The following is a 23466-nucleotide window of genomic DNA, read 5'->3' on the forward strand; positions in this document are numbered from 1 at the left end:
TTTTTTTCCCTTAAAGTTACATATAATATTTGAGCCCAAAAATTAAGCTCGATCATGATCAAAATTATGCTTGACCCCTTATTCATGCTTTGAGCCTCTAAATGAAACATCCTAATTTTGCTCCTAGCTATTACCATTAACTTACCACCATTATCACAATCTCTATTGTATGGTCATACTGCCTTCATGATGCCACTGGGATTATTGCCACCAACAATTTCTTTATTACTAGAATAAGATCCTCTCCATTTTAAGTGAAATGGAAAAGAGTTTTTTAATGCTAATATTTTAATTTGTTTCATCTACTGGGACGTCAAGCGGTAAATGTCATATCATTTAAAAATTTTAAAGGATGTAATATCAAACACATTGTTAGTCTGTTAAATGAAACAAAATAAAACATTTACAGTAAAAATGGTCCCTCTCCATTTCACTTAAAAGGGAGAGAATCCTTGTCCCCTTATCACCCACCTCGCTGCAATAACAATTTTTTAGTTTCATCATTATTGTTGTCATGTTATCTCCATCACTATTATTAACACCATATTCTATACTATCACTATTAGCAAGTTATTATTGAAACCATTAGCCCATTACCGGCCACTATCATTGCATTATATTGATAATAATTCTAATCTCATTAATTTAAATAATTTTATTTTCCAAATTCCTTTTATTTTTCATGTAAATACCATATTATGACCTAGTTTGGATAAAAAAAACCCATGAGCATTATGGCACCTAGCTAACGAGCAATATAAAGGAAAAGAGAACAAAAAAGAAGAAGAAAGAAAATGGTCATTTAAAGAATATTATGTTATATTTTTGTTATTACTTGATACTCAAGGAACTAAAATGTCCACATCATACAATTAAATTGATTTCACAATTGATATTCCTTTGTACTAATTTGTCTTTTTATTTTTTGGGCTGATACGAAAATCCTGTTGACTGACAATATCCCATCATTTTTTGTTTGAATTAATGTATATAGGGCCATCCTACTATTTGTTCTATACCCAGAACCAAATAATTTCTTTCCACCTCAGGACAAGGGCTGCGCCAATCTTATTAAGCCAGTATGTTTGTTAATAATATGTTTTAAAAAGTTTGAAGAAGTATATTAATATAATATAAAGCTGAATATAATTTTCAATGTTTTTACGAGTGTTTTATATTTTAAATTATTTGTTAATATTTGAAAAAAAAAATAGCAAAACAAATGGATTTACAAAGTTCAATTTTGGCAAATAAAAGAAGAGAAGAGTCAAAAAAAAAAAAAGAAAAAAAAAAAGAGGAAAAAAAGTGTCCATAAGAGCATCATTGACACTAGGCTCAGTAAATTTTAGCTATCTTTTTTTTTTTTTTTTTTTTTTTAACACCTACATTATAAACTTTCCATTTTAACCATTGGCTTTTACTAGTTTAGTTAAATATTATATATATATATATTTTATATTTATTTTGCGGTCATTTTTTGGCTTTTGTCCAAAGTTGAGAGGATTGAAACATTTATTACCCCTTTGGGGTCGTAAGCTTTCATGTTTGTTGTTACACATTTCACATTGTCTATTTGATTTAAATTTGTTGTCGAGAGCTGGCTCTATGTTATTTATTTAGTTTTTGATAACTTTTTCTCAATTAATGAAATGATGTACTCAAAAAGAAAAATAAAATAAAATTATGCTTGATTTATTTATGCATTGTTGAGCTGTTTTCCTTTTTGCTTTTTTTTTTTTTTTTTTTTTAAGCTAAATTGGTTAATGGGAAGGAGCCAAGGAGGTGGATTTTTGGTAATGTTCATTATAGTACTGGTCAAAATAACAATGCTCTAATTATTGAATGCTAATAGGGAGCACCTCTTAGACCAGTAGCACATCAAAAAGGAAGATAGGCGGCCACCAAGAAATCAGAGAAGAGTTGAGCCTCTCAAATCAAATCAAGCTAAACCCCTGCATTTATGGTTTTTTTTTTTTCTCCTTTTCTAATCCTGCATTTATGGGTCTTTGATTCTCTTGTGTATTGGGATTGACCCACTCCATGCTTAAGCTGGAACAAGCAAAATCCACAGAGAGAGAGAGAGAGAGAGAGCCAGAGCCAGAGAGGCAGACTCTGTACAGTCTCGAACAGTAGGCAGAACCCACTCATTTCCTTCTCAATTTCTACGCGCGCGCACACACTCACACACCCCTCACCTGACAAGTCGTATCACCAACCTGATTCACCTCTCTCTTTCTCTCTCTGTCTTTCTTTCTAAAATCATACAAAAAAACATATATACACTCGTTATATAATTTGTATACTATATCTGGCTTCTTTTTCCTCTCATCTTTTGTAAAGCAAAGCAAAGCAAAGGTTGGTGACTGAAAAAGAGAGAGAGAGGCTGAAAAAGAGAGACGCTGGAAAGACCCAAGAAAGAGAGAGAGCCAGAGCCGAAACAGAGAGGGTGAAATTGCTTGCTTTCAACATTTTCATGGTCTTTGTGGAACATGCTGTTCATCACCATCATTTTATGAACATGTCTCCCAATAGCTTTCTCCTTCTGCATCTTCTTCTGTGTCTTCTTCTCTCTTCAGCTACACTTTGTGTGTCCTATGAGCCTCGCAACCATGAAGGTGGGCAACTGCAAGCAAAGCAACCCCCATGAACAAACCCTTTTTTTTCGTTTTGCTTGAATTTGGTATATTCATTTTCCTTATACATGTAAAGGTGAAAACTTTCTCCGGGTTTTGTTTTCTTTGTTGTAGTGGAAGCTTTGATAACCATAAAAATAGCTCTGAGTGATCCACATGGAGTGTTGAACAACTGGGATGAAGACTCCGTGGATCCTTGTAGCTGGGCCATGATCACCTGCTCATCTGAAAACCTTGTCGTTGGCCTGTGAGTTCGTACTCTTCAATGGTTTGGTTCTATTATTAACTCAATGGATTTGATTACACAGAAATAAACTCCATTTTCTTTTCTGGGTTCTGCAGGGGAGCTCCAAGCCAATCTCTTTCTGGCTCTCTATCTGGGGCCGTTGGAAATCTCACAAATCTTCGACAAGTGTAAGAAAAACTGAGCGTATTTGGCTTTTCACACCCCTTTTTCCTTTAATTTTTGCTTGGTTGACAAGAAAAGGAAAAATGACATTCATTGTCTCAATTTAATGTTACCAGCACATTTTGGACTCTGGTTTTTATGTTGTGTCTTTGTGAATATAAAGATTGCTGCAAAACAACAATATCTCTGGCAAAATCCCACCGGAACTCGGCACGCTTCCAAGACTTCAGACGTTGGATCTCTCTAACAACCGATTATCCGGTGTCATTCCGGGGTCTCTGGACCAGTTGAATAGTCTCCAATACCTGTGAGTACGCTATTTTAATGTATCTGTTCTTGTTATCCCGTGTTTGGTTGCCAAGAAACTGCAGGAAAAGAACACAAAGCACAATCTAATTCTAATGTCTTCTTTTGCCCTTGTTAAAAACAAAGTTTTAAACTCAGACCCACTTGGCCATACTTTCGTAATGGACTTATTAGGTGAAAAATGTAGTGATAGTAGTAGGTAATAAATATTTTATATTATTTGTCTACATGATCTTAACACTGTGCATTTTTGTCATGTAATGAGTCTAGGAGGCTGAACAACAATAGCTTGTCTGGGCCTTTTCCCGTTTCTTTGGCCAAAATCTCGCAGCTTGCTTTCTTGTAAGTATGGGTTTTCTCGTTCCTCTGTTTCTCCCTCTCTCTTCCTCAATTTGTTTGTTTGTTATGAGTACATGTCTTGAAAAATCGATGTCAGTGTGCAATATGTTCGTCTTTCAGATTGGCAGAAGTTTTTGTTCAAAAATCTTGTCTATGGGTTCTGTTGCTGATAATATTGTTCATTCAGGGACTTGTCTTATAACAATCTCAGTGGACCAGTGCCTAAATTCCCAGCCAGGACCTTCAAGTAGTTACTCCTCTCTCTCTCTCTCTCTCTCTCTCTCTCTCTCTATATATATATATATATATATATATATATATATATATATATATATATATATATATATATATATATTATATCTCTGTCTCTGTGTGTGGTCAATACCATATTTTCCCTGATATTGCTTTCTGTTCCGCAATTGTGTTATCTAGTATCGTGGGAAACCCATTGATTTGTGGGAGCGGCTCCATTGAAGGTTGCTCTGGGTCAGTCACTCTAGTCCCTCCTTCCTTCTCTCTAGAATCGTCACCTGGTAACGTTCTAAAACTCCCTCCTCTGGTTGTAAACCATCTATTTCTTTTGCCTCCCATTTAAATAAAAAGAAATTATTTTTCTTTATAGGAAAACACAAGTCCAGGAAACTAGCAATTGCACTTGGAGTCACCTTCAGCTCTATCTTTCTCATATGCATTGCACTTGCCATGTGGTGCAGAAAGAGACACAAAAGTCAAACCATCCTACACATTAATGGTCAGTGACTTTTGAGACTTCAGAATTCAATTTAAGAAACTCCTCTAGTTAACAATGACTGATCACAACCTCAAGCTGGTGTTTGATATTTGTTGCAGACAACCAAGAAGAGGGACTCATGAGCTTAGGCAACCTAAGGAAGTTCACTTTCAAAGAGCTTCAATCAGCAACCGACAATTTTAGCTCTAAGAACATCCTTGGTGCTGGAGGTTTTGGGAATGTATACAAGGGAAAGCTAGGGGATGGAACCATGGTGGCGGTGAAGCGGTTGAAGGATGTGACTGGAACCACTGGGGAATCGCAGTTTCGAACAGAATTAGAGATGATCAGCTTGGCAGTTCACCGGAACTTGCTCCGGCTAACTGGATATTGTGCGAGCCCTAATGAGAGGCTTTTGGTGTATCCTTACATGGCTAATGGCAGTGTTGCCTCCAGGCTTAGAGGTTGGTTCTTTCTTAACTTTGCTGCAATTGCTGTCGCTAAAAATTCTAAGTGTCCATGATTAATTTTGATAGTGCTCTTGTTAGAATACTGAACATTGTTCCAATGATATGTTTAATTCTTAAACAAATAATATATGGATGGCATGATATAAAAAAAACAAAGAGGTTTGCATCCAAGTTTATGCTCAAGTTGAAGTTATTTAGGCAACTATATGGATTCTTTTTCTTCCCATTAATGAGCTGTATTACTCAACTATTCCCCTAGTGAGTTTTTGGATCTTTTTATTTGATAATATTTTAATAGATCTTTCAAAACTGCTGTGACTTCATTTGATTTGCTAGACACAGCCTTAAAATTACTACCTGATCAAAATCAAGAGGCAAAGCTTGCCAGAAGGTAAATGTTAATTTATCGAACATTTAATAACCATATTGAACAAAATATAATGATGATGAGTAGTTTTAGTTTATGAACATGATGGCAAGTTAACCTTGATGTATTCTGCTTTTGGTAAAATCTCGTGAGTTAAATAGAAAGGGCCAAATGAATGAAAGTTGCAGACCAATTTTCTTTCTGAGAGTAATTTTTAGAGCTACACCGCTTGTATTATGTTTTAGCGGGGCCTCAGTGTTTAGTCAATTTCAACCTTTTCTGCTAAGTCCTAACAATTAATCTCCTAACAATTAATCTCAAACCCAAATCCACTGCGCATTTGATTAAACCACTGGTATCCGTTTCATATATGACAGGAAAACCAGTACTTGATTGGAACACAAGAAAGAGGATAGCAATTGGAGCTGCTAGGGGCCTTCTTTATCTACATGAGCAATGTGATCCAAAGATAATCCACCGAGATGTAAAGGCTGCTAATGTTCTCCTGGATGAGTACTGTGAGGCAGTTGTTGGTGATTTTGGCCTTGCAAAGCTCCTTGACCATGAAGACTCCCATGTTACTACTGCTGTTCGTGGCACTGTTGGGCATATTGCACCAGAGTACCTCTCTACTGGTCAGTCATCTGAGAAGACTGACGTGTTTGGATTTGGCATTCTCTTGTTAGAGCTCATTACTGGAATGAGAGCTCTCGAGTTTGGAAAAACGGTTAATCAGAAAGGAGCCATGCTGGAGTGGGTAAGTTTCCTCTGAAACTACTGCAAGCTGAAGTTGGTGTCTATAATTCATCATGCAAATGAAAGTATCTTTTGGCTGATTTCTAAAAGCCTAAACCCAATTGCACCTTATAGTCTTTTATTCCTTTCTTTTATAGTCGCATCGAAATTCAACAATTTATTAAAATCTGTTAAAAACACGTCTAGTAATCCATATTTATTAGACATTCTAATGCTCATTGTTACTCATTTCCAATCCTAGTGAATACGATGCTCTCCTATGCACACGTTTTTTTTTTTTTTTTTTTTATCTTTGAATTTTAATTTCTAGGTAGAGCTTCAATGTCACGTGATAATTTGAATTACTATTTAGATTAAACTTTAAATTCTTTTTTGAGAGATTTCTGAACCATTCCAAAATACAATGTATGGCATGTTCTCTATCAGAAGTGGAATAGTACATGTACCGGGTGATTTTATTTAAGAAATTATGAAGTACATAGGGTTTTCATTGCAGTCATGGCTGCAAAGCAGTATATAAATCAGGTAGAGGGTTCGCATGTAATTCTTGTTCTATTGTGTTTTAATAGATTTATATGTTTAAGACTTTAGAGCTGGGGGACTATTTTTCAAAAACAAAAAAGAAAGACAATGTAGAGTTGACCGAAAACCCTTGCATTTTCATGTAAAGAGCTAAAGTTAATAATGTTGATGACAGGTGAAAAAAATACAGCAGGAGAAGAAAGTGGAAGTCTTGGTGGACAGAGAGCTCGGAAGCCACTACGACCGGATTGAGGTGGGAGAGATGCTGCAAGTAGCTTTGCTATGCACTCAATACTTGCCAGCCCACCGCCCCAAGATGTCCGAAGTGGTCCGAATGCTTGAAGGCGATGGCTTAGCCGAGAAGTGGGCAGCTTCACATGATAATACCATTCCCTGTATGAACCAGTTCCATAATAACACTAACAGAAGTACATCCCGCCCTACCACCGCATCAAAACATGATGAAAGTGGTCAGGATCGTTCTAGCGCGGCCATGGATGAAGATGATGATGAACATTCTTTGGATTCCTATGCCATGGAACTCTCTGGTCCAAGATAGAAAAGAAAGTGAAAAAGGAAAATATCAAAAAAAAAAAAAAATTATTTGTCTTAGTTCCTTAAAAATGGAAATATCTTTGTTCTGGGAAAGATAGGTTTGGTTAACTGTTTCATAAACATGGTGTTGTATTTCTGGTCCCTTTGGGCTTGTAATGTATATAGTTTTACTTTTATTTTCCCTCCACCTTGTTTTTGTCTATTTGTTACATGAGCAGTGTGTTGTTCTATAGGGCAAAAATAGGACTGCTATACAGGAGGGAGAACATCATAAGATGCTCTGCTCCCAAGTGCGAGACAGAGACTCAAGTCTTTTTTCAGGTTGATTTTGACGGTTTGACTGAAAGCTGGTGTGAGATTTGCACTGTTTTTCTTAGCTGTTTGATGGTGAGAGTGAAAAAGTGTTTGAGCTGTAAGGGGTCGTTTTCTTTTGATGCTTTTGCAGGGTCACGCGCCCTCTTTTGTCTCAGTTGCTCTTTTTGGTAAATCAAAAATCCTTTCATACAATCTTATCCCCCCAACTCCTCACTTTTTGTGACTCATCTACTTTGACCCTTCTCTTGTATTGCATTATCAACAACATGGCCTTCTCAAACAAGAAGTGTCAGCCAGGCGTGCATGGTCCTATTTAATGTTCAAATATATAGATTTGAATTTCTTCTTTAGGATCCCAATTCCTAAACCTGAATTTGATGTGGTCATAGACCTACAATATCCTTTGAGTCCGGTGGAACTAGATACGAATTAGAATCGTCTATAATTATTTGTTAGAATTTGAGAGAATTCGGGCATGTAATTGTAAGAGATCACTTATAAGACTCACTTGATCAAATAAAAATTGGGCTGCTTAACCACTTATTCGGTCAGGTAGGTCCATAAGTAGTCTCTCACAATCACCTGTCCAAATTGTCTCAAATTTGAACAAATAATTGCAGATAATCCTGATCCACTCCACATAAGCTTGAGAACATTAGTCAACTCAATTCTAAAAAATTGTTTAAATTACAAGTTTTTTTAAGAGATAGATCTTCAAAAATTAATTTTGTATCATTGTAAGAAGTCTTCTTTCTAGTTTTGCCCTCATTTCTAAGGGCTTGTTTGGCAAAGACATGTACAAAGTAGTGGGTTGCTAATTTTGAAATTAGTAAAAAGTGATGATGTGATATAAAGTAAAAATAATTTGTATAAAAAAGTAAAAAAATTTTGTATTGTAGTGAATTTTTTTATTATTATTGATGTGATATAAAAAGTGAAAAAAGTGAGAATATTTTGATGTTGATTGGTATTAGAAAATATGAAAAAGTAAAAAAAGAAAAGAAAAAGTACATAAACAGTAATCCGCATTACTGTGTTCTGTTCAAGTGTTAACAAACAAGGCCTAGAATTCTAGTTCACCTCCTTTTTAGTGCGCTTTGATTTTGGCAAGGAATGATGTTCAAATTTCAATTCCCGAAATACATTGCAAGATTTATTTGAAAGGAAAAAAAATTACTTTTTGGTTGGGGTTGGGCTCTTAATAATGAGAAGAGTTGAGCTGAATACTTACGCTAATCCTTCATATCAATTACTAATGAGACACCAAGGCTTCTAGCGAGATTGATGGATGCACGGGTGCTCATAGTGAGAGGTGCAAGGTGAGGGGGCTCTCACAAGTAATTCACAACAATAATATAGACAATCAAAAAATATATAGGATAATGATGATATCCGTGTATCGGTGAATGATGTTTATATATAAGCATGTTGACGACACAAATGAAACGCCTTTATTCCGAAATGGGAATCTCAATCCTATTAGTATTAACTGCATTGAGTCACCAATGCTTTGGATCAACCACTAATGGGATATCGAGGCTTGTAGTGAGATTGACGGATGCACGGGTACGATGCTCGCAGTGCGAGGTAAGAGAACCCTCACAAGTAATTCACAAAAATAATATGGACAATCAAAAAATATATAGAAGAATGACGATATCTGTATATGAGAAAAGATTTTTGCACAACAAAATTGCATAACACAAGACACATGAGTGAGACCCACCATATGGGTCCCACCCCATGTGTCTTGCGTTGTGCATGTGTTGTGTAATTTTATTGTGTACCAATTACAACTCATCCGTGTATAGGTGGATGATGTTACATAAGCATGTTGACGACATAAATGAAACGCCCTTCTTCGGAAATGGAAATCTGAATCCTATTAGTATTAACTGCATTGTGTCTCACTAAGTGGTTCCCATCGTTAAAGCCCCTCTTGTACGACTCTCAACGGGTAGGTACTACTAAACTCCCTTCTCGATTCTCTCTTCTAAAACTCTCTCTCCCCCTCGTTGACAGCAGCCTGCAATAACAATTGCATCTGCTTAGAGTATCTCCAGCAATAATAGTCAAAGTAACTATTAAAAAAGTACAACCTTCTATTTTAACTACCGTTTTTTTTATATTCTCCAACAGATTTGCTATTCTATTTTCTACTAGCATTTAAATATTATTTTATGTGGGAAAACATGTAAAAGAAATAGGGGAAGAGAAAGAGAGAAGAAAAATGAGATATAAAATAATAAAAAAACTCTTTGTAGTGTGAATAGTGAATAAGCAGAAGAGCTTATTTATTATTCATACTAGAAGGAAAAAAAATCTATTTTACTTATTAAGAGACGAAAAATGACTTATAATAGTCAAATTTAACTATTATTAACCATTTGCCTATTCTGTAGAAGATGTACCGAGGGCATGATTACTATGATTTATTCCTTCACACAAACTCAAGGCATCCATAATATGACTTTTTGGCTTAAAGATGAAATGATTATTTCCTCCAAACCAATAGAAACGTGAGAATTTAATTAGCATAATTATCGTTGGTACTAAAAGTAAAAGCAATTCATTTCATTTTTTATTTTTTTTTTTTGACAAATTTTATAAATAATACAAGTTCTTTTGTCTCAACGTATATCCCACGATAAGAAAAGAAATTATAAGCTCACAACAAACAGGCCAATAGTAAAATTGGGAGAATAAAATCACAGGAAGACCAACTTTTTTCCAGCGTTGGCACGTGTCACTGACCACTTTGTCAACTAGGAATTAGAATGATTAGTATGATTTATTCATACACAAACTCAAGGCATCCTTCCAATGAATTTTTGTCTTAAAAGATGAAATTATTATATCCCAGCTACCATTCTTTGGTTTGTTTTTGAACCAAATACCCCAGTCTCACCAAAAGTTCATCCATCTTATCAATTTTAACTCAAATTAATTATCTATCTGCTAATGCACATGCAACTATATAGAGTGAGCATTAGTCTTGCTTTTCATCTCCATATGACAAATCAGATGAAAATTAGATTGAGAATATCAATTAATCAATGGCTCCATCGCCATAGACACACTACACAATCCGTCCCCTAAAATTACTTTAAAATCTTCGGAAAAAACTTGAAATTAAAAAAATAGGATTGCTAGTTAACAAGACAAATTTATAGAGCATGACAAGTTGGTGAATGTCTTACAAAACATTATGCCTTCAACACTGTTTATTCAAAGTAAAAACAAACATCAGCAAAATCGAATCAAAAGATTCTATAACACGATTCAAAAGTTACAATCAGTGAGACAATTTCAAGAATTATGAATCTTTAAAAGATACTTTTCTATAATCTTTTCATTCGCAAATCCTTTATGTCCTTGAAATTATAGGATGCTGTCTAATATTTCTGCATTCTTATGAAAATATTTCTTTAGAGCTTTGACATCTATAGATTCTCGGCCGGACTCATCAATCTTGATAGTCTTTAAGCAATGCCGCCAACACGGAACTGGAAGAAATTTGCAACAATTTGGATTTTTCGATTTGTAAACGGGAGTTTCATATGAGAACTGAAATAAGAGCATGCACTCAATTAGGAACACTATACAAAATGCCAGAAAAAGGGAATAAGAAAAATATAAATGGTGTTTGAAACTAAATTTAGAAATGCGAAAACATGATCGCAACAAAAATCATTTTTTTTTTAAGTTATAAAAAATTCATTAATGCATTGTAATACCACCATTAGCATCTATTGTCATGTGCTATGAATGAACCACAAAAGATCAAATTACAGCTGGTAAAAAATAATAAAAAATATCTGGAGCATTACAACTTTTACTATAAAATTATTTACAAACTGACGCGGCAATCTATATAGTTGGTGAAATAATTAAGAGAACTTAATAAGCCATATTTTTGTTTAATTATTTTATTGTTTATGAACTACCATATCAATTTGTAAACAACTTAGTAGTAAAAGTTTTAATATTCTTGACACTACTCTAAACTAATTATCACGACATGGTTACAAGAATGACATTTTACTTTAGTAACTTTGTTTGCAGCACAAAAGAACCAAAGCATCCTAAAAAATTACAATATTATAGGAAAGTTTTTACATTCTCATAAACGAACATATGCAATACATAACTTGAAAGATATATTGTCACCTGTCTCCTCCCATTCTATAAAAAGCATCTCTAAAAGAGGAGAAATCCATAACAAGGAATCTACAAGTTCGATGATCTCATGTCTCATACGTGGATACCAATCATACCATACCTTTAACTTCAATTGCTTGACATTATATAAAGGGGATGGTAGTATTTCTCTCAATCCTTTTGGAGCAATCAAACGCTCAACAAAGTAAATAAAAACAAATGTTAGATTTTATAACAAATGATAATAATTGATGTACAAAGTAAACTATAAGAGAATCAAATAAAAGAAAATGGAATACCTTGTCACAACCACTCCAAGTCAATAATTTCGGATGACTTAACTTTGCGAGGAATTCAATTGTTTCAACATCTAGATAAATCTTTCCCAAAAATTGGAGACTAACTTCCGATAGAGTAAAAGCGTTGGAAGAAAGGGATATAACATCACCACAATAATTGAGTGTATGTAAGTTAGGAGTAATTATGTTAACTTCAACCAAATGATTGCAATGATCAATGGTCAAACTCTTCATGTGATCACTTGAAATCTTAATCCTTTCCAACATACAGAAATAACGAAGCTCCAAGCTCTCAATGAGTGGATGTTTAGAAAGGACACTGTGCAACCATTTGTCTGTCACAATGGGTGAATCTATAACTAGCTTCTTTAGATTTGGTGCTTCCATCTCAAAGCTCTCAAGTTCTTCATCATATTTCAGCAGCTTAATGGACATGAGTTTAGGAAGACATGCTGGCAAATGTATATTTTTCAACCCGTAACATCGTTTAATTTTTATCTCTTCTAAAACAGGACAACCATAAATTAGACTTGGGAAAATCTGGTCATCTATATCAACACATGACAAAACCAACTTTCTCAAAGAAGATAAATTAATGTCACTATAAGATGACTTCAAATTACCCCCAGACAAGTTCAACACAATCATTGATTTTGCTCTTAGAATACTCTCAGGCACCTGACACTCGTCAAGTCCCTCATCAAGCCCCTCGTCAAGCCCCTCATCAGAGCTATAGACATAAGATGCTAAGCCAAGATTCAACTCTTTTACATTGCTTTCGATTGCATAGCTAATCCAACGGTTCGCAAGAACATAATCTGGTTCATGTATTACCGAAATTTCAAGATGAAACTTGTTTATAGGTAGCTTTTGTCTACAACGGCTTACTAGAGTTCTCTCCACAAAATAATTGAACTCCTCACTCTTTATCTTGATTTTCTGCTTTTTATCGTTGCCCGAAATCACGTACAACTTTGACTCATAGAATTTTGAATTCAATTGTGGAATGGGAAATAAAGTCCAGACCTTTTGCCATCTCTTGGACAACGTACTGAGTTGAAGTATTTTTTTCAAGGGGATAAATGATAGGAAGTGTTCTACAACTGGTTCCGGCAATTCCGATAGTAGGTCAATTTTGTGCTCCATATATAATAAGCTTGAATTAATTAACCTTCCTCCAAACCAGCAAAGATGTCGTGGCACGATAATTTAGTTAGAAAATTATTGTTAAAACCCAAAAAAAAATAAAAAAAATACACATCCTATTATTCGGAACTAAATAAAATCATGGGAATTGAAGACAAACCTGTTTTCTTCCAAGTTTGGTAGAGAGAAGAAGAAACAGAATTTTTTTGTGCTTCAACCACAGCTTCAACGGCGGCAGCACAATTGTGAATTTTTCAACCCGAGCCTATTGTGTGTATATATATATTGAGTAATGATTCACTACCACCTAAATATACAACTTTTCATCACTTTGTCTATGTGGCAATGTGGTCCCCCATCTTAATTTATTTTTAAAAAATAAAAAAAATCAAAAAGTAGTGGGGGACCACCTTGCCACATAAGCAAGGTGGTAAAAAGTTGTATATTTGGGTGGCATTGAATCATTATTCATATATATATATATATATATATATATATCAAGCCATTGATATATATCAAGCCATTGACGCTTTTACCTGATTGTGTACGCAGATTTACAAGTTTACCTTTTAAAAAGTTTGAGGCCCAGCCCATAAGTATTAGGAATTGGGCATTTTGGATGTCTTCGGCGATCAGAAGACCCATGGGCTTTGGTGCTGAAGTTGGCTGGATACTTGAGAACTTTCTACAAGCTTCTAAATTCTAAATACTGGATTCAATGAAGTTTGGCATATTATAATCCCTTCATCCTTTTTTATGTGCCATTCTAATATAGACAGAATGGTCCAACTTCTATTTTTTATTCTCCCAGCCCTCCATAGCACTTATATTTTTATTTTTGTTTTTATTATTTTTAATGATTTATTTATTTTGTAATGAGGCAAACGGCTACTTGGCAGTCTTGAATTGGCTTGACGTGGATTTTCATTAATTTTATGAACGGAATTTAGACGGAAGTACCATCTCCGTTTTTAATTATAAGCATGATACCATTTATGATACAAATTGAAATTGAAGTGAGCAAAAGTAAAATTTTTAAACCACATAGTATAAAACAAATTTTTTTTTTTGGTTTAAAATTGTACTTTTTGTCTACAAAATCGCAATCACAAATGCACCCTAAGAATACTACAGCTTTTATTATAAAGTGATTTACAAATTGATGTGATAATTTATTATTGGTGAAATAATTAAGAAAAAAAAAATAGATTGAGGGCAATGGTTATTTCAACTAAACCAATAATTTAATGGTTCTGTCACCGATAGAATTTGATCCTACTTTTTTCTCCTTGATTTCTATGTGCATCACTTGCCCCCTTGAGGAGAAAGTTCCCAAGAAGCCCAGTAAAAGCAGTATAAGAAAAAGAAAACAAATTCTGCCCAGGGTTTGCATTGTGATTCTCCATGTCAAAAGACAATTTTAAATCAAATCGCAAAAAATGTATTATTTAGAAATACATTTTTAAAAAAATTGTGATATTTGAATTTTCAAATCGAAGGCAACGTGGTGCGCTTTTAAAAATACACGATTTTAAAATATTAAACTGCTAGTTTAAAGGTCAAACTCCGATTTTATCAAACGCTTGACTCTGTTTTTAAAAAATTATGTTTTTAAATCGCATGTTTTGAAATCACAAACACAAAAAGATCAAAATACATGTATAGCCGAACCACCTCGATTACCTCCAACTCAATTATTGGAGTAGTTGAACCACTTCAACAAACACTAACCACTTTGTCGACTAGGAATTAGAAAGATTTTCTTAGTATGATTTATTCATACACAAACTCGAGGCATCCTTCCAATGAATTTTGGGCTTAAAGATGAAATTATTATATTCCAGCTACCATTCTTTGGTTTGTTTTTTAACCAAATACCCCAGGCTAACCAAAGTTCACACATCTTATTAATTTTAACTCAAATTAATTATGTCTGCTAATGCACATGCAACTATATAAAGATTGCGCATTACTCATGCTTAATTTTCATCTCCATATGACAGATTAGATGAAAATTAGATTGAGAACATCAACTAATTCAACTCAACCAGATCTACACAATCTGTCCCCTAAAATTAATTTAAAATCTTCCGAAAAAACTTGAAATTAAGAAGATAGTATTGCTAGTTACTAATAGTGAACGATAAACAAGACAAATTTATAAAGCATGACAAGTTGGTGAATGTCTGGGTAATCTTACAAAACATTATGCCTTCAACACTGTTTATTCAAAGTAAAAACAAACATAAGCAAAATCGAATCAAAAGATTCTATAAAACGATTCAAAAGTCACAATCATTGAGACAATTTCAAAGATTTATGAATCTTTAAAAGATATTTTTTCATAATCTTTTCATTTGCGAATCCTTTATGTCCTTGAAATTATAGGATGCTGTTTAATATTTCTGCATTCTTATGAAAATATTTCTTAAGAGCTTTGACATATGTAGATACTCCGAACTCATCAATCTTGATAGTCTTTAAGCAATGTTGTCAATACGAAACTGGAAAAAATTTGCAACAACTTGAATTTTTCAATTTGCAAATAGGAGTTTCATATGAGAATTGAAATAAGAACATGCACACTGTTAGGAACACTATACAAAATGCCAGAAAAAAGGTATAAGTGAAAAAATAAAAGGTGTTTGAAACTAGATTTAGAAATGCGAAAACGTGATCGCAATAATTTTTTTTTTTTTTAATTATAAAAAATTCATTAGTGCATTGTAATACCACCATTACCATCTAATGTCATGTGCTACAAATGAACCACAAAAGATCAAATTACAACTAATACAAAATAATAGGAAATACTTGGAGTACTACAACTTTTACTTTAAAATCATTTACAAACAGATGCGAGAATTTATATAGTTGGTGAAATAATTAAGTGAACTTAATAAGCCATATTTTTGTTAAATTATTTGACTAGTTATGAATTACCACATCAATTTGTAAATAACTCAGTAGTAAAAGTTGTAATATCCCTGACACTACCCTAAAATAATTATCACGACATGGTTACAAGAATGACATTTTACTTCAGTAGCTTTGTTTGAAGCACTAAACAACCAAAGCAGCCTAAAAAATAACGATAGTAGAAGAAAGTTTCTACATTCTCAAAAATGATCAAACATATGCACTACGTACATTGAAAGATATACCGTCACCTGTCGCCTCCCATTCTATAAGAAGATTCTCTAGAAAAGGAGAAATTCATAACAAGGCACCCACAAGTCAGATGGTCTCATCTCTCGTACTTGGATACCAATCAAACAATACCTTTAACTTCAATTGCTTGACATTAAATAATGGAGATGGTAGAATTTCTCTCAATTCTTTAGGAGCAATCACACTCTTCACAAAGTAAACAAGAACAAATGTTAGATTTTTATAATATATGATCATAATTGATGTACAAAGTAACAAAATTAAAGAGAATATTGAAGTAAAAGAAATTAGAATACCTTGGCACAACCACTCCAAGTCAATAAATTTGGATGTCTTTAACTTTGTGAGGAATTCAATTGTTTCAACATCCAGAGAAGACTTTGTCGGAAATTGGAGACCAACTTCTGATGGAGTAAAAGTGTTGGAAGAAATGGTCAAACTCTTCATGCGATTACTTGAAATCTTAATCCTTTCCAACATACAGAAATGACGAAGCTCCAAGCTCTCAATGAGTGGATGTTTAGAAAGGACACCGTGCAACCATTTATTTGTCTGTCACAATGGGTGAATCTAAAACTAGCGTCTTTAGATTTGGTGCTTCCATCTCAAAGCTCTCAAGTCCATCGTCATAGAGCAGCGTAATGGCCATGAGTTTAGGAAGACATGTTGGCAAATATATATTTTTCAACCCATGACATCGTCCAATTTTTATCTCTTCTAAAACAGGACAAGCATAAATTAGACTTGGGAAAATTTGGTCATCCATATCAACTCGCGACAAAACCAACTTTCTCAAAGAAGATAGATTAATGTCACTGTAAGATGACTTCAACTTCAAGTTACCCCTAGATAACTTCAACAAAATTATTGATTTTGCTCTTAGAATACTCTCAGGCACCAGATACGCGTCAGGCCCCTCATCAGAGCTCTAGACATAGGATTTTAAGCCAAGATTGAACTCTTTTACATTGCTTTCTATTGCATAGCCAATCCAACGGTTCGCAACAACATAATCCGGTTCACTCATGACCAACATTTTGAGATTAAACTTGTTTATAGGTAGCTCTTGCCTACAACGGCTTACTAAAGTTCTCTCTACAAAATAATTGAACTTCTCATTCGTTATCTTAATTTTCCACTGTTTCTTGTTGCCCGAAATCTCATACAACTTTTACTCATAGAATTTTGAATGAAATTTCGGAATGGGGAATAAAATCCCGACCTTTTGCCATCTCTTGGACAATGTACTGAGTTGAACTATTTTTTTCAAAGGGATGAATGACAAGATGTGTTCTACAACTGGTTCCAACAATTCTGATAGTCTGTCAATTTTGTTCTCCATATATAATAAGCTTGAATTAATTAACCTTCCTTCAAACCAGCAAAGATGTCCTGGCACAATAATTTTGTCAGCAAACTATCGTTAAAAAAAGGAACAAAAAAATAAAACCAAGAAAGAAAAAAAGAAAAAAAATTAAAAAATTAAAACCACACGACAAACAGGACATAAAAGTAAAATTGGGAGCAAAATACACATCCTATTATTCGAACTAAATAAAATCATAGGGATTGAAGATAAACCTTTTTTCTTCCAAGTTTGGTAGAGAGAAGAAAGAGAGAATCTTTTAGCTTTAACCACAGCTTGAACGGCGGCAGAACACTTACGAAATGTTCAGAACGTGGGCAAATTATTTTGTGAAGGACTACTAAACTTATACCGTAAATTGTTATAGATAAAGACGAACGGTGCTCAAATTTTCTTTGATGAGTTTTGGCCCCTACGGCGGTTCAGCCACCCCATGGACAAATTCTTAATTTTTTTATTTTTGATGTGTTTTGGCCCTTTGGGGGTGGCCGAACCACCCCCATCGGCCACGGGGTGGTTTGGCCACCTCCAATGGCCAAAACCTTTGACCAATCTTTTTTTTTTTCCTCCCATGGGGGGTTGTTCGGCCACCTCAGACCGGTCAAGAGGCGGCCACCCCCATGGTGGCCAAGGGGTGGCTGAGTCACCCCTCTTCTTTTTATTTTTTCAATTTTTTTTTTTTAAGTTTTTAATTTTTTTTTTATACTAAAACACGTGTCAACCCTTTAGGGGTTGACACTTGGCGGGCCGTTAGTTTTTGGACAGAAAACTTGACTGAGGTATTAATTTGGTCTTTTTTCAAAACAGAAGTACCATCTGTGATGCGAATTGAAACTCAAGTACTACAAAACAATTTTTTCAAAATTCAGGAATTAAAAACGTATTTAACCCTTAATTTTAACTCAAATTAATTATCTGTCTGCTAATGCACATGCAACCATATAGGGATTGCACATTAGTCTTGTTTTTTTTAACTCCATATGATAGATCAGATGAAAATTTGATTGAGAACATCACTTAATTCAACTCAACCAGACACTACATCAATAGCTCCATCGTTGTAGACACACTACACAATCGGTCCCCTAAAATTAATTTAAAATCTTCCGAAAAAACTTGAAATTAAGAAGATAGCTAGTATTGCTAGTTACTAATAGTGAACAAAAAACAAGACAAATTTATAAAGCATAACAAGTTGGTGAATGTTTGGATAATCTTGCAAAACATTATGCCTTCAACACTGTTTATTTAAAGTAAAAATAAACATCAACAAAATCAAGTCAAGAGATTCTATAAGACGATTCTAAAGTCACAATTACTTAGACAATTTCAAAGAATTATGAATATTTAAAAGATACTTTTCCATAATCTTTTTATTTACAAATCCCCTACGTCCTTGAAATTATAGGATGCTCTTGAATATTTCTGCATTTTTATGAAAATATTTCTTTAGAGCTTTAAAATATGCAGATCTTCCGGAATTATCAATCTTGATAGTCTTTAAGCAATGCCGCCAACACGGAACTAAGAACGTACTACATTAATTACCCATGCATTAATTTTAAAGAAACTGTACAAGTAAGCTGAAAAATCATATTACTCTTTTAGATTGGTTATTTAAATCTCTCTCTCTTTAAGGTTGAAATATCGTGAATTGTGAAATGAAGAGCATATAGCAGCGACATTCAAGAGAAGAACAGAGTGTTGAAGTACATCATTTTTATTATTATTATTATTATTTTTTTGCGGAGATTGAAGGACTTTAGATTTTATCCATTTTTATAATTAGAATCTAGATATTCTTATGGTATTTTTTTTTTTTTTTTTTTATACTTTCCGTTTTCAACCATGTTTACCTATGGGAATAAATTTTCATAAAAAATGTTTATTTTTCTATGTATTTTTTTTCCCCTAATATTCAGAATTATTTGCATTTATTTGTATTGAAATATAATAGGTATCATATAAAGATTCCTACTAATTTTGTATTAATGCTTTGATACTTAGATTAAACTACGTATTCTTTTTGATTTTTTTTTTCATTATACTTTTCATTTTAAACCATGTATACCTATGGGAACAAAGATTTAAACATGTTTTAATGTATATGGATTAAATAAAGATAAAGACTTATGTTTTTCGGAATTTAATTTTTTTTTTCATTTATGTGATTTACTCCATTTTTAGCCATTTTTTGAAAGTGTTTTTATGCTTGTGAAAGCAAAACAAGGCAAAATTTTATGTTCAGAATTATATGGGTTTTATTTGTATCGAAATGTAATATGTGTCGCACCAATAATATTAGAGACTCTTGCTAATTTTTTAATTAATGCTTTGATAATCATAATCTACAGGTTTTTTTTTTTTTTTTTTTTCCTGTATACTTATTTTCATTTTAAACTACTAATATGGAAACAAAGATTTTAATATGTTTTTATTTATAAGGATTAAAATAAAATTAAGGGTCTTATTTTTTAATGGTATTTTTTTTTGGTATGATTGATTCACTCAAAAAAAATATTTGAAGTGTTTTTTTTTGCTTTTGAAAGCAAAATAAGGCAAAAAATTATTTGTTTAAGCATTGAACGTGATAAGAGATGATTTATTTGATTCATTAAATGTTGAGTGAAAAATTTTGTTTTATTTTGTAGGATTTGGCTTAGGTGCTGTAAAAAAAATTACAGCACCATCTTGATCATTGAAAAAACTACAGCACCTATGCTGTAATATTTTGAATTTATATTTTCTTTTTGCTATTTTTTTTTTATATATTTCTTTTCGTTATAAACTACACCTATGTGAACAAATATTTTAAAAAATTTTGTTTTTTTTGGGTTAAAATAAAATTAAGGGTCTTAACCTTTATTGTCTTTTTATTGAAAGATGTGTAATAATAATTTTTTTTTTTTACAAGCATTTTTTAACCTATAATAAAAAGTACGATGAATATATGTTTAAATTCTAAAACTAAATTATAATAAAAAACCCTGTGCATAGCGCGGGTTATGACTAGTTAACTTTTACGAATGAGTCTTATTTGGGTTTTGAATATATATGTTACATGTATATTATGAACTACATGGAAAATTTTCTCTTACCATAAAATGTGTGTGTGTGGAAATCAATTTATATTTAACAAAATTCAAGGAGATAATTAATCAACATATAAAGAATTTTTTCACTGTAAAAATTCCTAATTTTTTTTTTTTTCTTTTGTCTGAAGACTTTGTTACCTGCAACTCCAATCTTTCAGAATAAGAATTTTAACTGATTTTTTAAATTTCTTGGTGACAAATTATTGTCATGGAAGCCGTTGGGATTTTAGAGTAAAATGCTTTGTTTTTTGATCAAAAAGTGATAATAAGTTATTCAAGAAAATAATTGAGTACTATTCTATTTTCTAAGTTCTTTCTCAATCAAAACTTGAATTCAAAACGTTCTATTAATTTGTTAAAGCAATACCTTTAGCCATGTAAGAATTGTAAGATATGTAGTAGAGGAAAACATTAATTTAACATTTGTGGCTGAGGCAGATAAACTCTTGATCTATCGATGTTACAATGTTTGTTCCTAATATGTTTGAAAAATTACTAACAAAAATTAATGGAACTTGGTTTAAAGCTGTCAATTCCCTTGTAATTGTTATTCTTGTTATTTATATTTTTCATAATATTGTTTTTTTTTTTTTTTTTTTTTTTAATGATGGTTTTGTTCATTGTAGAAAGAACTGGGTGGAAATTTGAGAGACTATGCTGGACGTGAAAGTCATCTCTACTTTGCTGAGCGGCTTACAGAGCATTTTATAGAGGTCCAAATGGAGAGGGCCCTCATTTATATCTAGGGAAGATCTTAATCATACTGGGTCTCACAAAATTAACAATGCTATTGATCAAGTTTTGCTTGCCAAGCGTTTGGGGAAAAAGCACATAATTGCCGAAATAGAAGCTGGTCAGCATGGAGTTGCAACTGCTACTGTATGTGCTCGATTTGGTTTGCAGTGTGTTGTCTACATGGGTGCCCAAGATAAGGAAAGGCAAGTCCTTAATGTGTTAAGAATGCGGCTTCTGGGTGTTGAGGTTTGATTCTTTTCTTATTCTTGAAGTTTTTGTTTGGTCTTCCTTAAAAAATATTGGGAAAACTTGAAGCAATGTTCATTTTCATTTATTTTCTCACAAAACTTGTCAGATTTTGTTAGCAATGTGCATGCTAGTTGGGGTGTGGGGATAGATAACATAGAGAAGAATTTTAGCATTTTTACTAGCAAGATTATTGGAATGCATTTTTTAGGTTCTCCTTTTGAATGTTGATGTTACAGTGGCATAGGTATGATAGACAGTTGACTAGCTTTGCAGCTTAAATATCTTGTAGTGTTGTGGATAGCTTCGAGTTGGTTTATGGAGAAAGGTCTATTGGGTTCACAAACCCTGTACTGAACTCTGTAACTTGCTTTAGCAATCTCTATTTGGAATACCATTGAGGGCAAACATAAAAAAAATAAAAAAAATATATTGGAATCAAGTATTCAATATTGAGCATCTCAGAAATTGATTAATGATATAATTTTGTGGCTTAAGACTCTTAAATGATGGCATTATAGCTCAGCTGGAGACTACACTTTTAACTAGTTTCTTTTTTGGATCAACCCCAACATGCTTTACCCACTAAGCAAGCTTAGTGAGCATGATCAACGGATTAGAAATTATGACACTAGTGCATTCCTATTTTTTTCAGTTGTATCTCTCATTTACATTAGGTTTCCTCAGTTTAGGGTCTCGGAAGTTTTGGATTAAGATTTGGGAAGTTGGGACTTAGATCGATCTAATAATTTTACCTGGAACTAAACAGGAACTATGGCCAGATTACATTGAAACTGTTATTAGTGCTGCAACTTCAGGACAAGAAATTCGAGCTAACTTGTAACTAGCTGATTTAGGTGGAAATTCCTTTGGCTGATGTGTTGAATAAGAATTTTCAACTCTTGTTGTGGTGCAGGTTAGAGGAGCCCATTCCGGGACAACAACAGATCTTAAGGATGCTACATCAGAGGCTATACGAGATTGGGTATCTAATGTGGAGTCAACACACTATATCTTGGGGTCTGTTGCAGGGCCACATCCATATCCAATGATGGTCAGAAAATTCCATGCAGTAATTGGGAAAGAAACAAGAAGACAGGCAATGGAGAAATGGAGTGGGAAGCCAGATGTTCTGTTTGCCTGTGTTGGTGGAGGTTCTAATGCCATGGGACTCTTCCATGAGTTTGTTGGAGACTCGGATGTCAGGTTGGTCGGTGTCGAGGCCGCAGGTCATGGATTAGACAGCGGCAAGCATGCTGCAACCTTGACATTAGGGGAAGTTGCAGGATGACGAAGGACAAATAAGTGAGCCTCATTCGATTAGTGCAGGTTAAGAAACAAGGCCAAAATTCTCCTTTCTTATTGTTCATGCACTAGATTACCTCTTTACTTCTTTGTTCTTTACTCAAAATTTGATTTTCCTCATCATGATCAAATATAGCTTGGATTATCCTGGCGTTGGAATGTCTGGATAATCTTGCAAAACATAATGCCTTCAACACGGTTTATTTAAAGTAAAAATAAACATGAGCAAAATCAAGTCAAGATATTCTATAGGACGATTCAAAAGTCACAATCAGTGAGACAATTTCAAAGAATTATGAATCTTTAAAAAATAATTTTCCATAATCTTTTTATTTGCAAATCCTTTACGTCCTTGAAATTATAGGATGCTCTCTAATATTTTTGCATTTTTATGAAAATGTTTCTTTAGAGCTTTGACGTATGTAGACCCTCCGGACTCATCAATTTTGATAGTCTCCGGACTCATCAATCTTGATAGTCTTTAAGCAATGCTGCCAACACGGAACTAGAAGAAATTTGCAACAACTTAGATTTTTCGAT

At 33.5% G+C, this 23466-nt stretch overlaps 2 protein-coding genes and 1 pseudogene across 2 annotated transcripts; 2 read left to right on the top strand and 1 right to left on the bottom strand.

Annotated features, from left to right (window-relative positions):
- The first annotated feature begins 1995 nt into the window (after positions 1 to 1995).
- On the top strand, positions 1996 to 7274 carry LOC133866483 (probable LRR receptor-like serine/threonine-protein kinase At2g23950). The gene is made up of 11 exons (XM_062303022.1): positions 1996 to 2615; positions 2748 to 2880; positions 2976 to 3047; positions 3206 to 3349; positions 3619 to 3690; positions 3875 to 3934; positions 4120 to 4220; positions 4310 to 4438; positions 4537 to 4881; positions 5632 to 6011; positions 6708 to 7274. Exons 1-11 carry the CDS (start codon positions 2474 to 2476, stop codon positions 7089 to 7091), a joined length of 1962 nt encoding a protein of 653 aa, XP_062159006.1. The 5' UTR covers positions 1996 to 2473; the 3' UTR covers positions 7092 to 7274.
- Positions 7275 to 10783: 3509 nt separating this feature from the next.
- LOC133866327 (uncharacterized) lies at positions 10784 to 16626 on the bottom strand. The gene is made up of 3 exons (XM_062302847.1): positions 16476 to 16626; positions 11863 to 12680; positions 10784 to 10969 (listed from the first exon to the last, which is right to left on the bottom strand). Exons 1-3 carry the CDS (start codon positions 16624 to 16626, stop codon positions 10784 to 10786), a joined length of 1155 nt encoding a protein of 384 aa, XP_062158831.1.
- Positions 16627 to 16665: 39 nt separating this feature from the next.
- On the top strand, positions 16666 to 22941 carry LOC133866328 (tryptophan synthase beta chain 1, chloroplastic-like; annotated as a pseudogene).
- The last annotated feature ends 525 nt before the right edge of the window (positions 22942 to 23466 follow it).

Source organism: Alnus glutinosa, chromosome 4, assembly GCF_958979055.1.
Source record: "Alnus glutinosa chromosome 4, dhAlnGlut1.1, whole genome shotgun sequence".
In the NCBI taxonomy this organism is placed as follows: Eukaryota; Viridiplantae; Streptophyta; class Magnoliopsida; order Fagales; family Betulaceae; genus Alnus; species Alnus glutinosa.